The 17,500-nt window shown below is 39.6% G+C and overlaps 3 protein-coding genes across 11 annotated transcripts in view; 2 read left to right on the top strand and 1 right to left on the bottom strand.

Annotated features, from left to right (window-relative positions):
- sidt2 (SID1 transmembrane family, member 2) overlaps positions 1-3,108 on the top strand; it is an 18,793-nt gene extending 15,685 nt beyond the window's left edge. For all 7 annotated transcript variants that reach the window (XM_053507381.1, XM_053507379.1, XM_053507377.1 and 4 more), the window contains 4 exons: positions 1-69; positions 1,399-1,509; positions 1,663-1,776; positions 2,533-3,108. The exon at positions 1-69 is cut by the window's left edge and continues 37 nt beyond it. In XM_053507381.1, the coding sequence (XP_053363356.1) occupies positions 1-69; positions 1,399-1,509; positions 1,663-1,776; positions 2,533-2,595 (357 nt within the window). In that variant the 3' untranslated portion in view covers positions 2,596-3,108. The remainder of the gene's footprint in view (positions 70-1,398; positions 1,510-1,662; positions 1,777-2,532) is intronic.
- A 4,812-nt stretch (positions 3,109-7,920) lies between these two features.
- LOC128533662 (uncharacterized) lies at positions 7,921-9,077 on the top strand. The gene is made up of 3 exons (XM_053507946.1): positions 7,921-7,993; positions 8,098-8,193; positions 8,403-9,077. Exons 1-3 carry the CDS (start codon positions 7,949-7,951, stop codon positions 9,006-9,008), a joined length of 747 nt encoding a protein of 248 aa, XP_053363921.1. The 5' UTR covers positions 7,921-7,948; the 3' UTR covers positions 9,009-9,077.
- A 617-nt stretch (positions 9,078-9,694) lies between these two features.
- The window catches only part of LOC128533494 (centrosomal protein of 164 kDa-like), a 20,100-nt gene continuing 12,294 nt past the window's right edge, over positions 9,695-17,500 (bottom strand). For all 3 annotated transcript variants that reach the window (XM_053507769.1, XM_053507770.1, XM_053507771.1), the window contains 9 exons: positions 17,170-17,408; positions 14,756-14,911; positions 14,427-14,601; positions 14,135-14,242; positions 13,271-13,370; positions 12,749-13,063; positions 12,578-12,650; positions 12,362-12,472; positions 9,695-10,419 (listed from right to left, as the gene is read on the bottom strand). In XM_053507769.1, the coding sequence (XP_053363744.1) occupies positions 10,323-10,419; positions 12,362-12,472; positions 12,578-12,650; positions 12,749-13,063; positions 13,271-13,370; positions 14,135-14,242; positions 14,427-14,601; positions 14,756-14,911; positions 17,170-17,408 (1,374 nt within the window). In that variant the 3' untranslated portion in view covers positions 9,695-10,322. The remainder of the gene's footprint in view (positions 10,420-12,361; positions 12,473-12,577; positions 12,651-12,748; positions 13,064-13,270; positions 13,371-14,134; positions 14,243-14,426; positions 14,602-14,755; positions 14,912-17,169; positions 17,409-17,500) is intronic.

Here is a 17,500-nt window from a genome sequence, read left to right as displayed (position 1 = left end):
GCTTCGTACCTGCTGGCCATCGCCATCTGTAACCTGCTGCTGTACTTCGCCTTCTACATCATCATGAAGGTGTGTGTGTGTGTGTGTTTGTTTGTACACTGCATAATAGTCTTATATACACAGTGGTACCTCGGCATAGGAAACGAAATTTTTGCAAAAAATTCGCCTGTGTGTGTGAAGCATTTTCGCCGTACGAGCGACTGAACCGAATGCCGGATGTGTCGCGCGAACATCCGCGAGCCGTTCAAAACTGGTGGTGTCAGTTGTGTCAAAGTTAGTTTACAGATTTTTTTGTTGTTGTTGGTTTTGTCTGCATTTTGTGTAAGATCTAGTAAACGCACATCACCATGGGGTTCCCCGAATGTTATCAGGGACATTTACATTTACATTTAGGAGACGCTTTTATCCAAAGCGACTTACATTTTTTAATCTCATTACACATCTGAGCAGTTGAGGGTTAAGGTTACCACTGTTGGGCCTTGCTCAAGGGCCCAACAGTGGTAACTTGGTGGTTGTGGGGTTTAAACCTGGGATCTTCCGAACCGTAGTCCAATGCCTTAACCACTGAGCTACCCCTGGCCCCGGGACGGTAGCAAGAAGAAACAGAGCCGCTTTCAGTTTGGTTTTTAAAGCAGTCGATGCCGAGAGGAATCATAAATTAACATAAAGTGAGGTTTAATTTATAAATTCAAATAAAAATGTTATTTGTCACAGCCGGAGGCACAGAGAGAGCTGATTGGCCGAACTCTCTCAGGGGGGAGGGATGAGAGGTACTTGCACTCCCACATTAATCACGGCTCTACAGCCAATCAGGGGCGTCTGTAAGCTCACGCACACGGAAGGAGCGGCTAGCGCTTTCCTCCGAGTGTGTTACTCCGCCCCTAACGGTGCGTGAGCAAGCAGTTCAAAAAGATGCGGTTCGGAGGAAACACGGGATAGTCTTCGCCCTCCCGGCTGAATGGTAGTAGTAGCCTTAATGTGACAGGGAGGAATTGGCCACGACTAAATTAAGGAGAAAATCTGGAAAAATACAAAAACTTGGCTGTATAAATATAGAAAACTTTAGTTGTAGATTGTCTATTTAATTAATTTTTTTACTTCATTTACATGGCTTTTTTTAATGTTTTGATTGTTTTTATATGCAAAATTATGTTCATAGTTTTGGAAATTTGTAAAATAGGTCAAATGTTTGGGTGACTGGTGAGAAATTTTCCACATTTACATTATTTCCTTTTGGAATCTGAGTTTTACAATAAGTAATGTCACCTTAAGAACTCGGGAACCTCAGGAGCGGATTAAGTTTGTATACCGAGGTACCGCTGTATCTAAAGAAGTCCAGTGCTTTTTTAACATTCTGTGTGTGTGTGTGTGTGTGTGTGTGTGTGTGTGTGTGTGTAGCTTCGGAGCGGTGAACGGATCAAGTGTTTGCCGTTGGTGTGTATTCTGTTCACGGCTGTAGTTTGGGGCTTCGCTCTTTTCTTTTTCTTTCAGGGACTCAGCACCTGGCAGGTGAGACACACACACACACACCACTGCATCCCTTACATTACTTATTACTGTATATGTAGATTACACTTATTATCTTAACACTTAACACAATCTGTAAACTTTTACACATATGACTCTCTATTATACCTTACAAGTGTGTGTGTGTGTGTTTAGAAAACGCCGGCGGAGTCTCGAGAGCACAATCGCGACTGCATCCTTCTCTTTTTCTTTGACGATCACGACATCTGGCACTTCCTGTCCTCGATCGCCATGTTCGGCTCCTTCCTGGTGCGACACACACATATATATATATATAGACACACACACACACACACACACACAAAATTTACCTTGTTTATTTTTTTTGCCGGATTGAGCAGAACCTCACAGAACATGACATGGTCACTCATACTCATTGTATATATGACATATACATACATATATGTGTTGGTATTTACAGCCTTATTAAAGGTCCCATATTTTACTATTTCTTAAACAGAGTTTCCCCAAAGTGGAGGAGTATATATGCATGCAAAAAAAATCGTCATTCCTTACTCTAGTGATGGGAAGTTTGGATCATTTCACTGACTTGATTCTTTAAATCTCTTGAAGGAATCTTTCATTTAGAAGTTGTTTAGTTCATTTCATTCGTCTGATCAGAAATAAAATAAAATGTTATGTTTTCAATAAACAGACACCCAACACGTCTACATACACAAATTTCTTACTGTGGCTTTAGTTCCAGTAGTGAAGAAATTACAATGCAGCTTATATTATATATTATATAATCATATATTCTTATACAATGTCACACCTTGTTTTGTTTAAACCCGTGCTAAAACAGAAATGGGGGCGGGGGAGGGGGATGTTTGTGTATACACACAAAAAAACGTGAATATGAACATAACTACACATGACACAGGAGTTAATTTTGTATATTATTCGACCTTTAAAAAATAATGATCATTTCTGAATATAATTTGTTTACATGTCCGTACACTTTTCTAAAATTCTTCTTTCTTTACCCTTTCCTCTCTCTCTCAGGTCCTGCTGACGATGGACGACGACCTCAACAAGGTTCAACGAGACAAGATCTATGTCTTCTAGCACCTTCTTTTTTGAATTGTCATAGAATTGTACATTCTTCGCCTGATTGCAGGCGTCAAACAAGTGTGAGTGAGTGTGTGCGTGCATGTGTTTGTGTGTGGGGTAAAGGGTTAGGGCTCCCTACTGCACATGGATGCTAATAGGACACTGAACGTGCCAATCAAACCTGCCGCATTTATCAGAGCGCTGACCGACACGAAGGCGGGTGAGCGTCTCAAAGCTGAGAGAAGAAAACCTGCCAAGCAAACAGCAATGCATTTACTGTACACACTGTACACGCTGAGAGAGAGACAGAGTGTGTGTGTGTCTGTGTGTATCCTGTCAACCTGTGGCCTTCTGTGGTTTTGATCTTTGGTCCTGTTTTTGAAGGATTGATTGTAGCTCACTGTAACTGAGTCCTTTTCTAAGGATGATGATGATGGAATCTACATTGTAAAGTCTGCAACAAGAAAAAAGGTTTTAATGACTGACAGTTACTGAATAAAATATTTGTAAGGTTTTCTACACTGTGAACATGTTGTACGAATGTCTTCTTTACACAACCTGAATCTGAATTAATTTAGCGATTAGTTCATTTAATAATAATAAAATGACTCTGCATACATTTATCGAGCCTCCCAAACACACTCCTGTCCCAGGTAGAACTGTTACAAAGTGCTGGCACCAGTTCCGGCCGAATAGTCTGATTGGACGAGAAGCGTTAAGCTGAGTGGTGATGATAATAGACAGTAACAGCACTGAGACACGCTTGGTGTCCCAGGCGTTGTCCAGTGGTTAGTGAGAGTAGGTCTGTACGGTCCGCAGTACTGAGGAGAGAGCAGCTGCCTGATTACAGTACAAACTTAGAATTAAAATTCAATTAAATCTTATTAGGATCGAATTTAAGCAAGTAAAAAAAAAAACGTTGGGCTGTTCCACCTCCGGCAAAACCTTTTAAAATACAACTGAAACATTAAACGAATTTACAATCACAGTACTAAAATTACAGTTAAAATTTAAATTTTAGGAAAAAAAATAGCTAATTTATCAATGGATTAGTAAAATGGTCAGAGTCAGTCAGCTTGCTGTTTTCCCGACACGTTCATAACCATTAGTCTACTTCTGCCGCTGCGCTCTGGAAAACTTTATGCGTGCGGTTGAGCGCTGATTTATTACGGAGCCATGAAAGTCACCTAGAGGAGAAAAAAAAATATATATATATATATATATATATATATATATATAATGTGTGGCAATAGTTTTGTAATTCGTGCCCTCAGTTTAATAATCCGTTCCCACAACTTCTTAAACTGTTCCTTCAGTTTAAATAACCGTGCGCTCAGATTTTGTAATCTGTACCCACAAATTCATAATTCTGTGCCCACGCTTTTGCAATCTGTTCCCACAGGTTTGCACACAGACTCGTTTTTAGAAGAACAGGAAGCTCCCTGATTAGTGTTAATGAATTTTATTATATATTGTTTTATTGTGGATTATTAGGTGTAATACATCAGACTCTTTTAACAGCATGCTTACAGTGATTCTCTAGATATCAATTGTAGCAGCTTTAAGGTAGAATACTGATTTAATAAGAATGATTTGCATTAAAATCTTGTGGTAATTTGTTATAACCATCACGTTACTATTACTACTACTACTATTCTATTATTATTATTATTATTATTATTTAATAAACCTGGCATTGTGTATTGTGAACAACTTTTGACTAACTGCTTTCTTCCTCTTTTGTAATTCTTTTGAATAAAAACTTATTATAAATGCATAGCCTAAATTTAACAATAAAAATACTATCAGTAATAGTAGTAGTTATTGTTATTATTATTATTATTAGTAGTAGTAGTATAACTATAGAGTACACTTATTGTTAAATAATGAATACATGCTTTATTTATAAATAACCTATTATAGTTTTGGAAATGTGTTTGTGTACTATTCATTCTTAACATGAAGACTTCTTTTAGTAATTTTATTATACTAAGCTTTTCCCCAAAAAATGACTTTAAAAGGTAAAAGTAAATAAGACCATGTAGAGTAATACGGTTTATATACATCATATCACGGCTCAACACTCCGAGCCGGAACCCAATTTAAACTAAATTAACAAATATAATAAGTAAAAAAAAAAAATTTAGAAAAGCATTTTTATTTAGATTATAAAAATAATCCTGCATCTTTTTTTTTAGCTGCTACTGTTCTTATACTGCCCTTTGTCAGGGTAAATCATTCAGTGACAAGCCTGTAAATTTTCATGTAAAACAGGTACATCTGTATAAATAAATTGTTTAAAAGTATGTATCATCAGCTATTGATCAGTGATTTGTAGAAACGACTCTGTTCAGATGTAAGTAAATGCTCATTGTTGCATTGCAGTGAAACAGAGGCTCTGCTGAAAAAAAGTTAGACCCATCAGTCACTTTACCCCCTAATAAAATGTCTACATGAGCTCGAGCATTAACAAACCGAGATGTGTGTTTTTAGCCCCACCCCGTGCAAACGGCGTATCCAGAGAAAGGCTTGCCCGCGAGAGGTTGTGTGGCATCACTGAGCTTCTGCGGTAAAACGTTATTGTTTTTTAATCACTGGAATGGAAGAGATGGAAAGTTTCTGTATTGTTTTTAATCACTCTTTACACAAGCCATGATTTTTTATGCTACTTTACAAATACAATTTGCAATGAGAAATAGAAATACAAATTTAATAATTTTCTTTGGTTTATTTAGTTTTATTTTTTATTAAATATTTTTATACAAATTCTATAAATGAGGGAAAATCTCCATTTTTTCCATTCCAGTGATTAAAACAGTAACAATGTCAATTCTAGTATCTAGAACTCAGAAGATGAAATTTACAGAAATTTACGGTAAGGAGAAGCCTGAAGCACTGCAGGTCTTCAGAAAGGCCACAGATCCAAGGGGGTATTAAAGTGGGGGATGCATTTCAGTTTCTCTGAATGTATAGGTGAGAACAGCTGATTCAAACGTCAGGAGGGGTGAATTATTTGCATTTTAATGTTGTCTGACATTGTAAAGCAAACACAGTAACACTAAAACAACAACTTAAAATGAATAGGAATAGGAGGCCCTGATAATACTGCATAAATATTATTTGGTACAACAAAATTCCTCGCGCTCTGGAAATCTTCATTAGACTAAGTAGGAAATTAAAGAGGAGCATCACGATACTTAACATCCCGAGCCCAAACCTCATTTCAATTAAATTAACAAATATTGTAAATGAACAACAATAGCCCATGTTTAGAAAATCTTTTTTATTCAGACTATAAAAAATAATCCTGCACCTATTTCTGTTCTTATACGGCTCTTTATCAGGGCAAATCGTTCAGTGACAAGCCTGTAAATTTATACAGTATGTAAAACAGGTAGGCCTACATCTGTATGAATTAATTGTTTTAATGTATATATCATGAGCTATTGATCATTTATTTATGTAAACGATTCTGTTTAGATGTAAGTAAATTGCTATTTAAAAATCTATTTTAGGTGTGTCAGCTGCCACTTTTTATTTAGAAGATAATGCAAATCTTATAATGCCCACATTATATCAAACATTCCCATCTTGGTATTTTAACTATTTAAACCATTAAACTGTTGATTTTACTATTTTAACCATTTCATTTACTTCAAAATAAAATGAAACGATTCAGTAAAAAAATATATATTATTGATTAAACGTGGGCTGAAAAACATGATCATGTCCATCAATCTGATAAACTCCCAAGTGGGAAGACACTTCATGCTTTGTGTAGTTCAAAGACAAGAAAACCTTTTAAACAAACATCAACACAGATACATGATGCGACACACAGCCGACGTGATATTTTGTCATTTATGTTAGCGGAATCATATGTGCTATAGTGTTCATAAATCTCATAAATGTCTTTAATAACATACAGCGCTAAGACTGTGTACTGCTGAGGCGGTTATAGTGTAATGAAGTGTAAACGAATAACAAATCTGCTTTTCTTCTTCTTCTTCTTCTTCATTTACTTCTTAATGTCCTTATTCTAGTTGTGTGAACAATAAATAGGTGTTAATATTTGGGCGATTAAACTCCGAAAGAATGTATGGGGATTACAACGAAGAATAGATTCTCAAGTATGGGCTAATGCTTAACATTCGCGCCATTATGTAGCTATTCAATGTTTAAAAAACACTATTGTAATTATTTAAATAACAATTTAGTTTATGATTAACGATCAGGTAATAATCCCACTTTATATGCATTAAAAAAAGGAGGGGGGGGGTTCTTATATGGCTCTTTATCAGGGTAAATCGTTCAATGACAGACCTATAACTTTCCATGTAAAACAGGTACATCAAATTCAAATTCAAATTTTATTTGTCACATACACAGTCATACACAGTACGAAATGTAGTGAAATGCTTACACGACCGCCAGTGACCTTAAATAGAAAATTAAAGGTTATAATAAGTAATAAATATGAATAAAAGAAATACGATAGCAAAATTAAATAAAAAATAAAAATAAAATAGAACTCAAAATAGAAATATACTGTACAAGAACATTTAAGAAATTGTGAAATTTTTATATTTTTGGGAGAAAGATGGTGTGCAAATATGCATAGAAAAAACGTGTCTTTGTGCAATGGTCCAGAATGTAAACGTAAACATGTAGTGAAAATGTGAAGGTAGAATATTCAGTATGAATAAATTGTTTAAATATATGTTTCATGAGCTACTGACCATCGGGACAATCGGTGTCCTTTTCTCTTTTTTTAAAGTAATCCAGGGCATAATTTCACGGAACCAAAAGTTCTTGCTATGACATGATGAACATTTTGGTTTTACACATTATAAAAGAAAGACACATTGAATGTATAATAATAATTTAGAACCTAGTTACGTTATCACGTATTTATCATTTATTTATGTGTTTCAACGTTCATCTTAAACGAATCATACAGAACTGCCAAGTTTGGAAGCTCAGTTGTGAGCAGAAAACGAAGTTAAAGCCAAAGTGCAAACGAATAAAAAACAAACCTTGATTATTCTGCATAACTATTATTTAATGCAACAAAATCTCAACAAAAAAAAAAATCAAGAAAATGTTTTTTTTTCACGAATGTAAGACAATATATATATATATATGTTCAGTGCCAGACGAAGTGCGAACATATAACTAAGTGAGAGACCCCGGTTATATTCTGCATACATATTATTTATATCAGTCTGATTTTCCCGCCTTTGATTTGAAACACACCTTTGCAGCTCCACCCACATTCCACCGCCGTGGGATATAAAAATGGCACGTGCCATCTACGGTACCTTTATTTAGGACTTGTTTCGCAAGGTGACTGCTCCGCCAGATCAAAATGAACAAATCATCATATTCCAGCAGGCTGAGAAGCGCAAAGAAGGTAAGAAAAACTAATAAATTTGTTGCTGATTGATCAAACAATATTCTATAGAAGTTCTTTATAGTTTTACCTACAATGTATTAATTATTGCACTATGTTGACAGGAATCTTTGGAAAACAGAGTCTCTCGACCATCAACAGAAAGGAGGACAAAAGCTCCTGCTGCGGCCAAAAAGAAGCGCTGGGTGCGGGAAAAAACGGTAACTTGCTTTAAGATTATATATGCATTACTATATATATATATATTACAAATGCTACATTAAATCACTAATGCATTACACTGAAACAAAAAATGACTTTCTAGTTTAGTTTTAAGTTGTCCAGTTACTGTTACTATGAAAACTAATAATTTTAAGATAATTAACCACGCGCAGGTTTGTATTAACACATGTACTTTCTCCTAATATAGGCAGTTACCCTGTATAGAGGATTATTTGTACAAAGACCAGCTGTGGTGGATTTGAGGTCTGAGCTGGAGAAGCGTGACGCAGAGATCGAGGCGCTGAAGCAGCAGCTGCGTGTGTGCCGGGCAGAGTTCGATGCCCTTCGGAGGGAATTGCGAGTCAGCACAGAGGCACACGCAGATCTACAAGCCACACACAGAGTACTTGTTAAGACCCACTCTACTGTGTCTTCAGCCACAGCGTCCACAACCAGCCAAAACCAAGAAAACCAAGACCAAAACCACCCCGATCTTCCCTTTACTCCTCCCACTGCGGAGCTTCTCGACTCGCTGGTGATTCAGAGTGGAGGGCGGCCAGACCGGCTTGGCTGCTTGTTGTTCCGCACTGTGGTAACGCAGGATGTCTATGAAAACTGGACATTCACAACAAACTGGGATGGTTCCAGAGGCAAACGTGGATTGCCAGTGAACTTAAGACAATTTCTGATGGTGACAGTGGCCCAGAAGTTTCCCTTCCTGACTAGCAGTGACAGGAAGCGGGTCAAGGACAGAGTCAACGAGTTTCTCCGCTCGCCGAGGAACACTGTGGCTCACAGGCGTTTACACTATTAAATCCTGTTTTTGCTCTATATCATTTGTTTATTTCATTTGTTTTCATGTTTAAATTTTTACATAGTTTGTATGTTTTAAAACAATTGATTTGTTCTAATTTTCTATTCTGACAGTATTAGTTTTTAGTTATTTCTATATTAAAAAGTGATGCCTTTAACTGTAACAAATTTAATTCTTTTTTTTTACATGTTGTTTGTGCTGTTATTCTCTAATAATTACAATAATCAGATACAAACAGAGTCTTCCTAAACAAAATTAAACCAACTCATCATTATGTGGATAAGATTTTCCACGTTTGATGTGGAAATTATCATCATATGTAGTATTTCTTCGATACATCATATTGTTATGACTTGAGCTCTATTTACAATTAAATAAAATTAAACTTAAAAACTTAACTACCTGACGCCAATCACGGAAGGATATGTTCGGGCGAAGCAAAATATCTGGGTAAAAATAAAGAAACAAATAATCTGTTAATAATAGATGGTGTTCGTGGAACTGTTGTATAAAAGCAATGATTGCACTTGAGGTCATGCTGTTGTGTTGTATATCAGCACGGCTGTCATCTCTTTAGCACCAGGTTGAATGCATCACAGCTGTGCTGATATTGATCACAACAACACTCTTTATTTACACGCTTTATTTAGAGCACCACACACAAGTTTGAGCCTCTTTTTTACTACAAAGCACAGTATATTTATTCAGTTTGTACAAAAATAAATCCCACAACTACACAAAGACACACATTGACATGTTCGTAAACCTGATTAAAAAAAAACACACACATATGAGATAAGCAAGTTTAGAATAGATTTAAAGAGCGTAGTGTTTAGTGATGCTGGTTATAAAAATCCAGGACGTTTAAAGTGTCCCAAAGATTGTCATCAGTTGTGCTTTTGCTTGTGTGTATATTGTTCAGAAAAAACAAACACATTAATGCATAATACACACCTGGATATTTCATTACATCTCTACTGTAGAACAAAAAAGTTTTCTAATAAAATAACCTTAGGTTTTTAAAACGTTCTTCAGTTCGTGGTCGCATGTTGAGGTTTCTGAGCAGCGTTATGAAAGCGTGTGTAGAATCACGACACACTTCCACTCCTCACTTACCTGAGGAAGACATTTCCTTTCTCCATTTGTATCTGACTCACTAACTAACTAACTCACACTCTCACTCACTCACACACTCACTCACACACTCACAAAGTTCTTGTGCTTCATTATTGTTTATATCATTAGTGTCAAACTTTTTTGCTGGTCAAATTCTGCCTGTGCAAAACTAAGAGAGGACGACACTTATGCTGAATGTCAGTAATGGTGCACTCTGATCTGGTTATTGTCATCCAGGCTGAGTTGGACCAAACCATTTGTGGGCGGGGGAGCCTGGTAGCGTGTGAACAGAGGTCTGGGAAGAACAGTTAAGGAGAACAGACAGATGTATGCTATAGACAATAGTACTTTCAATTATTAAAATATAATTGCAAGCAACGATGAGCGGGCCCAAGCACCCTGAGGAAGTTTAAGGCGTTGTCACGGCTGACCCGTTTGAGATATCAAAAATCCCTTTGCAATTATGCATCCTCAATGTATCGAGATCACATCGGCCAGGTTTGGTGGGAATCGTATAAATCCCCTAGGAAGAGTATGTCAAAATCCATTGGTTGCATTTTGCAAACGACCCCAAATTAACTGACTTCTTGTTGACTTGAGCCCATGACATGCATTGCGAAAGTTGTTAAGCTCAATGAGTTCTAAATTGTGTAAGAGCTATGCAGCAAAATCTCGTGTGAAGAACTGTCAGACCTCCCACCTGTCTGCTGATTTTTCCCACGTGTCTGCTGATCTGATGAGCCTCTATAGATCCAAAAACGCTCTGAATGGTTTAAAATAAATACATTAAATAAACCCTAAGAAGAACAATAGGGCCCTTCACACAATATAAAGACCTAGGGCTGATATCATAGTGCTTGGGCCCAAATATTTATAAATATCATATTTTGATACAGATGAAAAGTGATAAAATATATAAAATCTGAGTGTTTAGACTTAAAGTTTAGGATTAAAGCAATGAGTTTTGTGAGTGAGTATGTACAAGGTTAAGTCAAAATTTCTTTTAATTAACCTTTAAAAAAGACAAAATACATAATTTTCCATCATAATCTGTTGACTTTTCGATACACTTTGTCCATCAGTCGACAAGCCTATGTGTTCCCCTATTAAAAAAAAAATATGTCTTTGCTGTGAACTACAAATGCACCGCTGTCTTCAGTTCTTCATCAGAAGTGAATCTTTATCCTTAGTTTTGCTTTCAGGTGACCAAACAGGTAGAGCAAGATCAGGACTATATCGAGGACGCTTTAATAACCTTGACAGTGTGGAGCAGAAGTCTGTGGTTGAACTTTATTCTTCAGCTCATCAATAAGCGTCTCACTGTAACGAGCGCTGTTGATTGTTAAACTTTTTTCTTTATGATGTTCCAATACTTCTGGCCTTTGAGAATCCCAGAAAACTGTAAGCGTTGATAAATTTTTCAGCTGATGGTCGACTTTTGAACTTTTTCTTCAGTTCCACACTCCGCCGTTTACTCTTAGACTCGTAGTGATGAATCCATGTCTCATCTCCAGTAATGATTCAGTGAAGGTGAAAATAAAGAAACTTTCACCTTCCTCAGATTATCTGTACAAATTTTGCAGTTAGAAATGAACTGGTTGCAGCCTCCGAGTGGCGCAGTGGTAAAGTGCTCGCCCTATCATCCGGAGGTTGCTGGTTCGAACCCCGGGTGATGCTGTTTTCCTCTCACAGCCGGAGGCACAGAGAGAGCTGATTGGCCGAGCTTTCTCAGGGGGGAGGGATGAGAGGTACTTGCACTCCCACATTAATCACGGCTCTACAGCCAATCGGGGGCGTCTGTGAGCTCGCGCACGCGGAAGGAGCGGCTAGCGCTTTCCTCCGAGTGTGTTACTCCGCCAAGAACGGTGCATGAGCGAGATCAAAGAGATGCGGTCGGCTGACGTCACGCGGTTCGGAGGAAACATGTGATAGTCTTCGCCCTCCCGGCTGAATGGTAGTAGTAGCCTTAATGTGGGAGCCCCCTAGTGACGGGGAGGAATTGGCCATGACTACATTAGGGGAGAAAATTGAAAAAAAAAAGAAATGAACTGGTTAACAGGTTCACACCTGTACAGCGGTGACTGGGAAGACAAAAGACTGGAACAGAAAGCTCTGATAAGACAGTGAGGCTGAGAGAAAGTTTAATATAACCGGATTTTTATAAAGTGGATCATGTTTGATTCACCCCTTGTATATGTGAGTGCGTAAAGTGTGTGTGTGTGGGAATGAAAGGATACACGTTTGTATCTTTCCGTTGTTTCTCCAGCCATCTTTTGTTTCCGTCGATCAGTCCCTGCAGTCTCATGCTGTCCAATTCTGATGATTTAGCCTGCATCATGGAAGAGAGACTACACACACACACACACACACACACAAAATATGTTGTAAATGAGCAACAATTTATGTGTGTGTGTTTGTACGCATATGTGTGTGTGTGTGTGTGTATATGTCACCTTGTCTGTGTGTATCCAGAATGTGCCGTGTGAGCTCTCTTAGGAAACGAGGTTCCGGTGTCCATGGAAACGCCTACAATCGAGAGACACATTGATCTTTCATTCGCTCCTCATTAAGCCATCGTGATAATAGCAACACGCTCTGTTATTCTCATACGCTAAATGTCGTACCGGGCAAGAGTTTTCTCCAGTCTCCAGAGTTGAGCAGGAGGTCAGAGCCGCGGGGCATAGCGACGCCGTTAACCCTACTGTGAGCGAACCCATTCTGATTGGCTGCAGAGAATGAGGCGGTGTTCGGGGGCCACGCCCATGACGGAGCGGGAGGGAGAAGTGAGGAAGTTCGCGGGAAGGAGGACGACGACGTCGACGATGATGATGATGATGCTGCTGCTCTTTGGGTAAGAGGTCCGAGCGCTCCTAACACGGTGTTCAGCTGGCTGGTGATCTGCTGCAGCGAGTCTGCTAACTGCTGCACTTTCACTGGAACTGAGAGAGACAGACAGACAGACAGAAGAAATATATAACTTAAATTACAGAAATTCTAACTCAAACTGTAACAAAGCACTGACACTGGAGACTCCTTCCATAAATCCTTCTATTACCTACGCAGGCGTCCCTGTGTATGAGCTGTTGCTATAGAAACCATATACTTCAATATAAACCTGTGGACGCCTTTGATTAGTCTGTAGTCACCTGCTCCATCCTGACCGTACACACTGCTCATCTCTGAATCTGTAACGTCAAACGTGACTCTGCGCTCCCCCTCCGTCCTCTCTGCATCGTCACACGACAGCTGAAAAAAACCAGGCATGAGTTTTCGTCTTTACAACCTTGGTTTTAAGATTCTGTTACATTTGTTAGACCACAAATGGAACATCCAACAGATGTTACCCGAGTTCAGTTACAAACAACAAAACATATATAAATCTTTTCATAAATAATTCACTAAAAGATTTCGGTGTGCGTGTAATATAAGACACAAAGACGTCCATTTTGGTTTAGTGTGACTTGTGTGTTTTGGTGGGGAGTCTTCACCTTCTACAGTACATATTGGTTTATCTAAATAAATATTTGTATGATTGTATAAACATTTAGCCAGTAAAATTATTATACATTTTCGTGTAATACGATTCAAGATAAAATATAAATCAAATCAATGCTTTGGACAGGAAGTGCAGACTGAACAGAGGAAAGGAAGGAAAAGACAGAATTAGAGTGAATCGACAGAGAGGAAAGTAAGGAAAAAAGAAAGGAAGATTTAGAATTTATGAAAAACAAAAAGAAAACAAATGTAGCAAAAAGAGTGGCAAAAATGGAAAAAAAAATTATGGATGGACACAAGGAAGGAAAAAAAAGAATAGATGGATGGACACAGGAAGAGAAATTAAGAATAAATAAAAAAAAAAGGAAGAAAGAAAGAGACTGGATCCATTGAAGTTACTCTACATTTATTTTAATTCTTTAATCTTTATCGATGTCTTTAACAACTTGAACAGAAGGTGCAGACTCACTGAATACAGTGGTACTGCGGGATGGTTTGTGTGTGTGTGTGTGTACCTCCTCAGCCAAAGAGTTCTCCAGCTGACTCAGCTGCTCTTCTTTCTTCCTAATTAGCATGCGACCCTTCTGCACGGTCTCCTTCAGCTCCTCTAAATGACTGGCCTCCTAAAAAAGAGAATTAATCAGTCAATCAATCAATCAATCAATTAATCAATCTCCATATTCGACCCAGTTGCTCCTCACACAGTGTGTGTATCACGAGTGTGTGTAATGAGTCCTCAGCCTCGCTGCAGTAATTTGGCATCACAGACGCTGTGTTCCTCTGATCAAAACGACCTCATTGACATACCTGCTGGAGGTTTTGGGGGAGTAGGTGGGCCACGCCCATGGGGGCGGGGTCCTGAAGGGTGGTCCGGGCTGCCCTGAGCATTGCCTGTCTCTCCCTCAAAGTGCCAGTCTGATGGTCTAAGAACTGTCTTGCTCTCTGCAGAGAGACGCTCTCGCTCGAGATGAGCTCGCGAAGTCTAGAGAGAGAGAGAGAGAGAGAGAAAGAGAGGGGTTTAGGATGGATGGTCAGAAGGATGGATAGAAAGAGGCAAAAAGACACAGACATAAAGAATGAAATAGATAGGTGGATGGACTGATGGATGGATAAATGGACAAAGACACAAGACATACTGCTCCATGTTGTCCTGAGTGTCACCGGATGGAGGAGGCACCAGATCCTCCACTCGCAGACTTTCCTCCATCTCTCTTCTCTTCCTGACCTCGTCACGCTCTACCTCCTTCTTCTCCTCCTTCTCACAGTCTGCACTCTCTCTCTGCTCCAACTCACTGACATCACACAAACAATAATTAATTAAACAAAAATAAAAATTTGGTTTGCCGTGCTGTGTTATATTCTTCTGTACTGTATCATGCTGTGTGGTGCTGTACTGAGATGTATTGGACTGTGCTGTGTCTGTACAGGCCTGTGTCATGCTGTGCTGTACAGTATCATGTTGTACTGTGCTGTGTCATGCTGTAGTGTACTGCGCTGTGTCAAGCTGTAGTTTATTGTGCTGTGTCAAGCTGTAGTTTACTATAATACTGTGTCATGCTGTGCTGTGTCATGCTGTACTGTACTGCGTCATGCTGTGGTGCTGTACTGTACTGCGCTGTGTCATGCTGTACTTTACTGTACTACACTGTGTCATGCTGTACTTTACTGTACTGCGCTGTGTCATGCTGTAATTTACTGTACTGCGCTGTGTCATGCTGTAGTTTACTGTGCTGTGTCATGCTGTAGTTTACTGTGCTGTGTCATGCTGTAGTTTACTGTGCTGTACTGTGTCATGCTATGCTGTGTCATGCTGTACTGCACTGCGTCAGGCTGTACTTTACTGCACTGCGTCATGCTGTACTTTACTGCACTGCGTCATGCTGTACTTTACTGCACTGCGTCATGCTGTACTTTACTGCACTGCGTCATTCTGTACTTTACTGCACTGCGCCATGCTGTACTTTACTGCACTGTGCCATTCTGTACTTTACTGTACTGTGCTGTGTCATGCTGTACTTTACTGTGCTGCATCATGCTGTACTTTACTGTGCTGCGTCATGCTGTACTGTACTGTACTGTACTGCGTTATGCTGTACTGGGTCATGCTGTACTGTACTGCGTCATGCTGTGGTGTTGTACTGTACTGTGCTATGTCATGCTGTGCTGTACTGTGCTATGTCATGCTATACTGTACTGTGCTGTGTCATGCTGTGGTGTTGTACTGTTTTGTACTGTACTGTGTCATGCTGTACTGTACTGCGTCATGCTGTGGTGTTGTACTGTACTGTGTCATGCTGTACTTTACTGTGCTATGTCATGCTGTGCTGTACTGTACTGTGTCATGCTGTGGTGTTGTACTGTACTGTGCTGTGTCATGCTGTACTTTACTGTACTGTGCCATGCTGTACTGTGCCATGCTGTACTGTGCTATGCTGTACAGTACTGTGCTGTGTCATGCTGTACTTTACTGTGCTGCGTCATGCTGTACTGTGTCATGCTGTACTGTGTCATGCTGTGGTGTTGTACTGTACTGTGCTGTGTCATGCTGTACTTTACTGTACTGTGCCATGCTGTACTGTGCCATGCTGTACAGTACTGTGCTGTGTCATGCTGTACTTTACTGTGCTGCATCATGCTGTACTGTACTGCGTCATGCTGTGGTGTTGTACTGTACTGTGCTGTGTCATGCTGTACTTTACTGTCCTGTGTCATGCTGTACTGTGCTATGTCATGCTGTGCTGTACTGTGCTATGTCATGCTGTACTGTACTGCGTCATGCTGTGGTGTTGTACTGTACTGTTTACTGTCCTGTGCCATGCTGTACTGTACTGTGCTGTGTCATGCTGTACTTTACTGTGCTGCGTCATGCTGTACTGTACTGCGTCATGCTGTGGTGTTGTACTGTACTGTGCTGTGTCATGATGTACTTTACTGTCCTGTGTCATGCTGTACTGTGCTATGTCACGCTGTGCTGTACTGTGCTGTGTCATGCTGTGCTGTACTGTGTCATGCTGTGGTGTTGTACTGTACTGTGCTGTGTCATGCTATACTTTACTGTCCTGTGTCATGCTGTACTGTGCTATGTCATGCTGTGCTGTACTGTGCTGTGTCATGCTGTACTGTACTGCGTCATGCTGTGGTGTTGTACTGTACTGTGCTGTGTCATGCTGTACTGTACTGCGTCATGCTGTGGTGTTGTACTTTACTGTCCTGTGTCATGCTGTACTGTGCTATGTCATGCTGTGCTGTACTGTGCTGTGTCATGCTGTGCTGTGCTGTGTCATGCTGTGCTGTACTGTGCTGTGTCATGCTGTACTTTACTGTCCTGTGTCATGCTGTACTGTGCTATGTCATGCTGTGCTGTACTGTACTGTGCTGTGTCATGCTGTACTGTACTGCGTCATGCTGTGGTGTTGTACTGTACTGTGCTGTGTCATGCTGTACTTTACTGTGCTATGTCATGCTGTACTTTACTGTGCTATGTCATGCTGTACTGTACTGTACTGTACTGTCAATCCACGTTGTGTCTGCACTGTACTGTGTTGGTTACCGGACTCTTCGGATGAGCCGATCACACTTGTTCTGCAGCAGCTCCACTTTGCTCTGTAGTCTCTCTCTTTCTTCTTTCATCATTTTGTTTTCCTCCTTCTCTCTCTTCATCACCTCCCTTTCTCTCAGTCTCTCCTCTCTCTCTCTGTTCAGCTCATCCCTCGCTCTGTGGCTCTCCTCTCTTGTTTGCTCCAGCTCGGCACGAAGACGTTCCCTCTCCTTCAATAGACGTGGAAGAGTCTGGATGGGCATCAACACACAAATACACACACACACACACACACACAATGAAAGGTCAAGGAAAAAAAATTAATGGAAAGTAAGAAAAAGAA

The sequence above is a fragment of the Clarias gariepinus genome, chromosome 11 (genome assembly GCF_024256425.1).
Source record: "Clarias gariepinus isolate MV-2021 ecotype Netherlands chromosome 11, CGAR_prim_01v2, whole genome shotgun sequence".
Taxonomy (NCBI): domain Eukaryota; kingdom Metazoa; phylum Chordata; class Actinopteri; order Siluriformes; family Clariidae; genus Clarias; species Clarias gariepinus.
The sequence above is the reverse complement of the archived record's forward strand: the minus strand, read 5'-3'. Positions and strand labels throughout refer to the sequence as shown.

Bases quoted from the DNA above. Each gene is read 5' to 3' on its own strand.
- LOC128533662 (XM_053507946.1), top strand. From the start codon at position 7,949: ATGAACAAATCATCATATTCCAGCAGGCTGAGAAGCGCAAAGAAG. The intron at 7,994-8,097 runs GTAAGAAAAACT...CTATGTTGACAG, and splicing joins GGCTGAGAAGCGCAAAGAAG to GAATCTTTGGAAAACAGAGT. The intron at 8,194-8,402 runs GTAACTTGCTTT...CTCCTAATATAG, and splicing joins GCTGGGTGCGGGAAAAAACG to GCAGTTACCCTGTATAGAGG.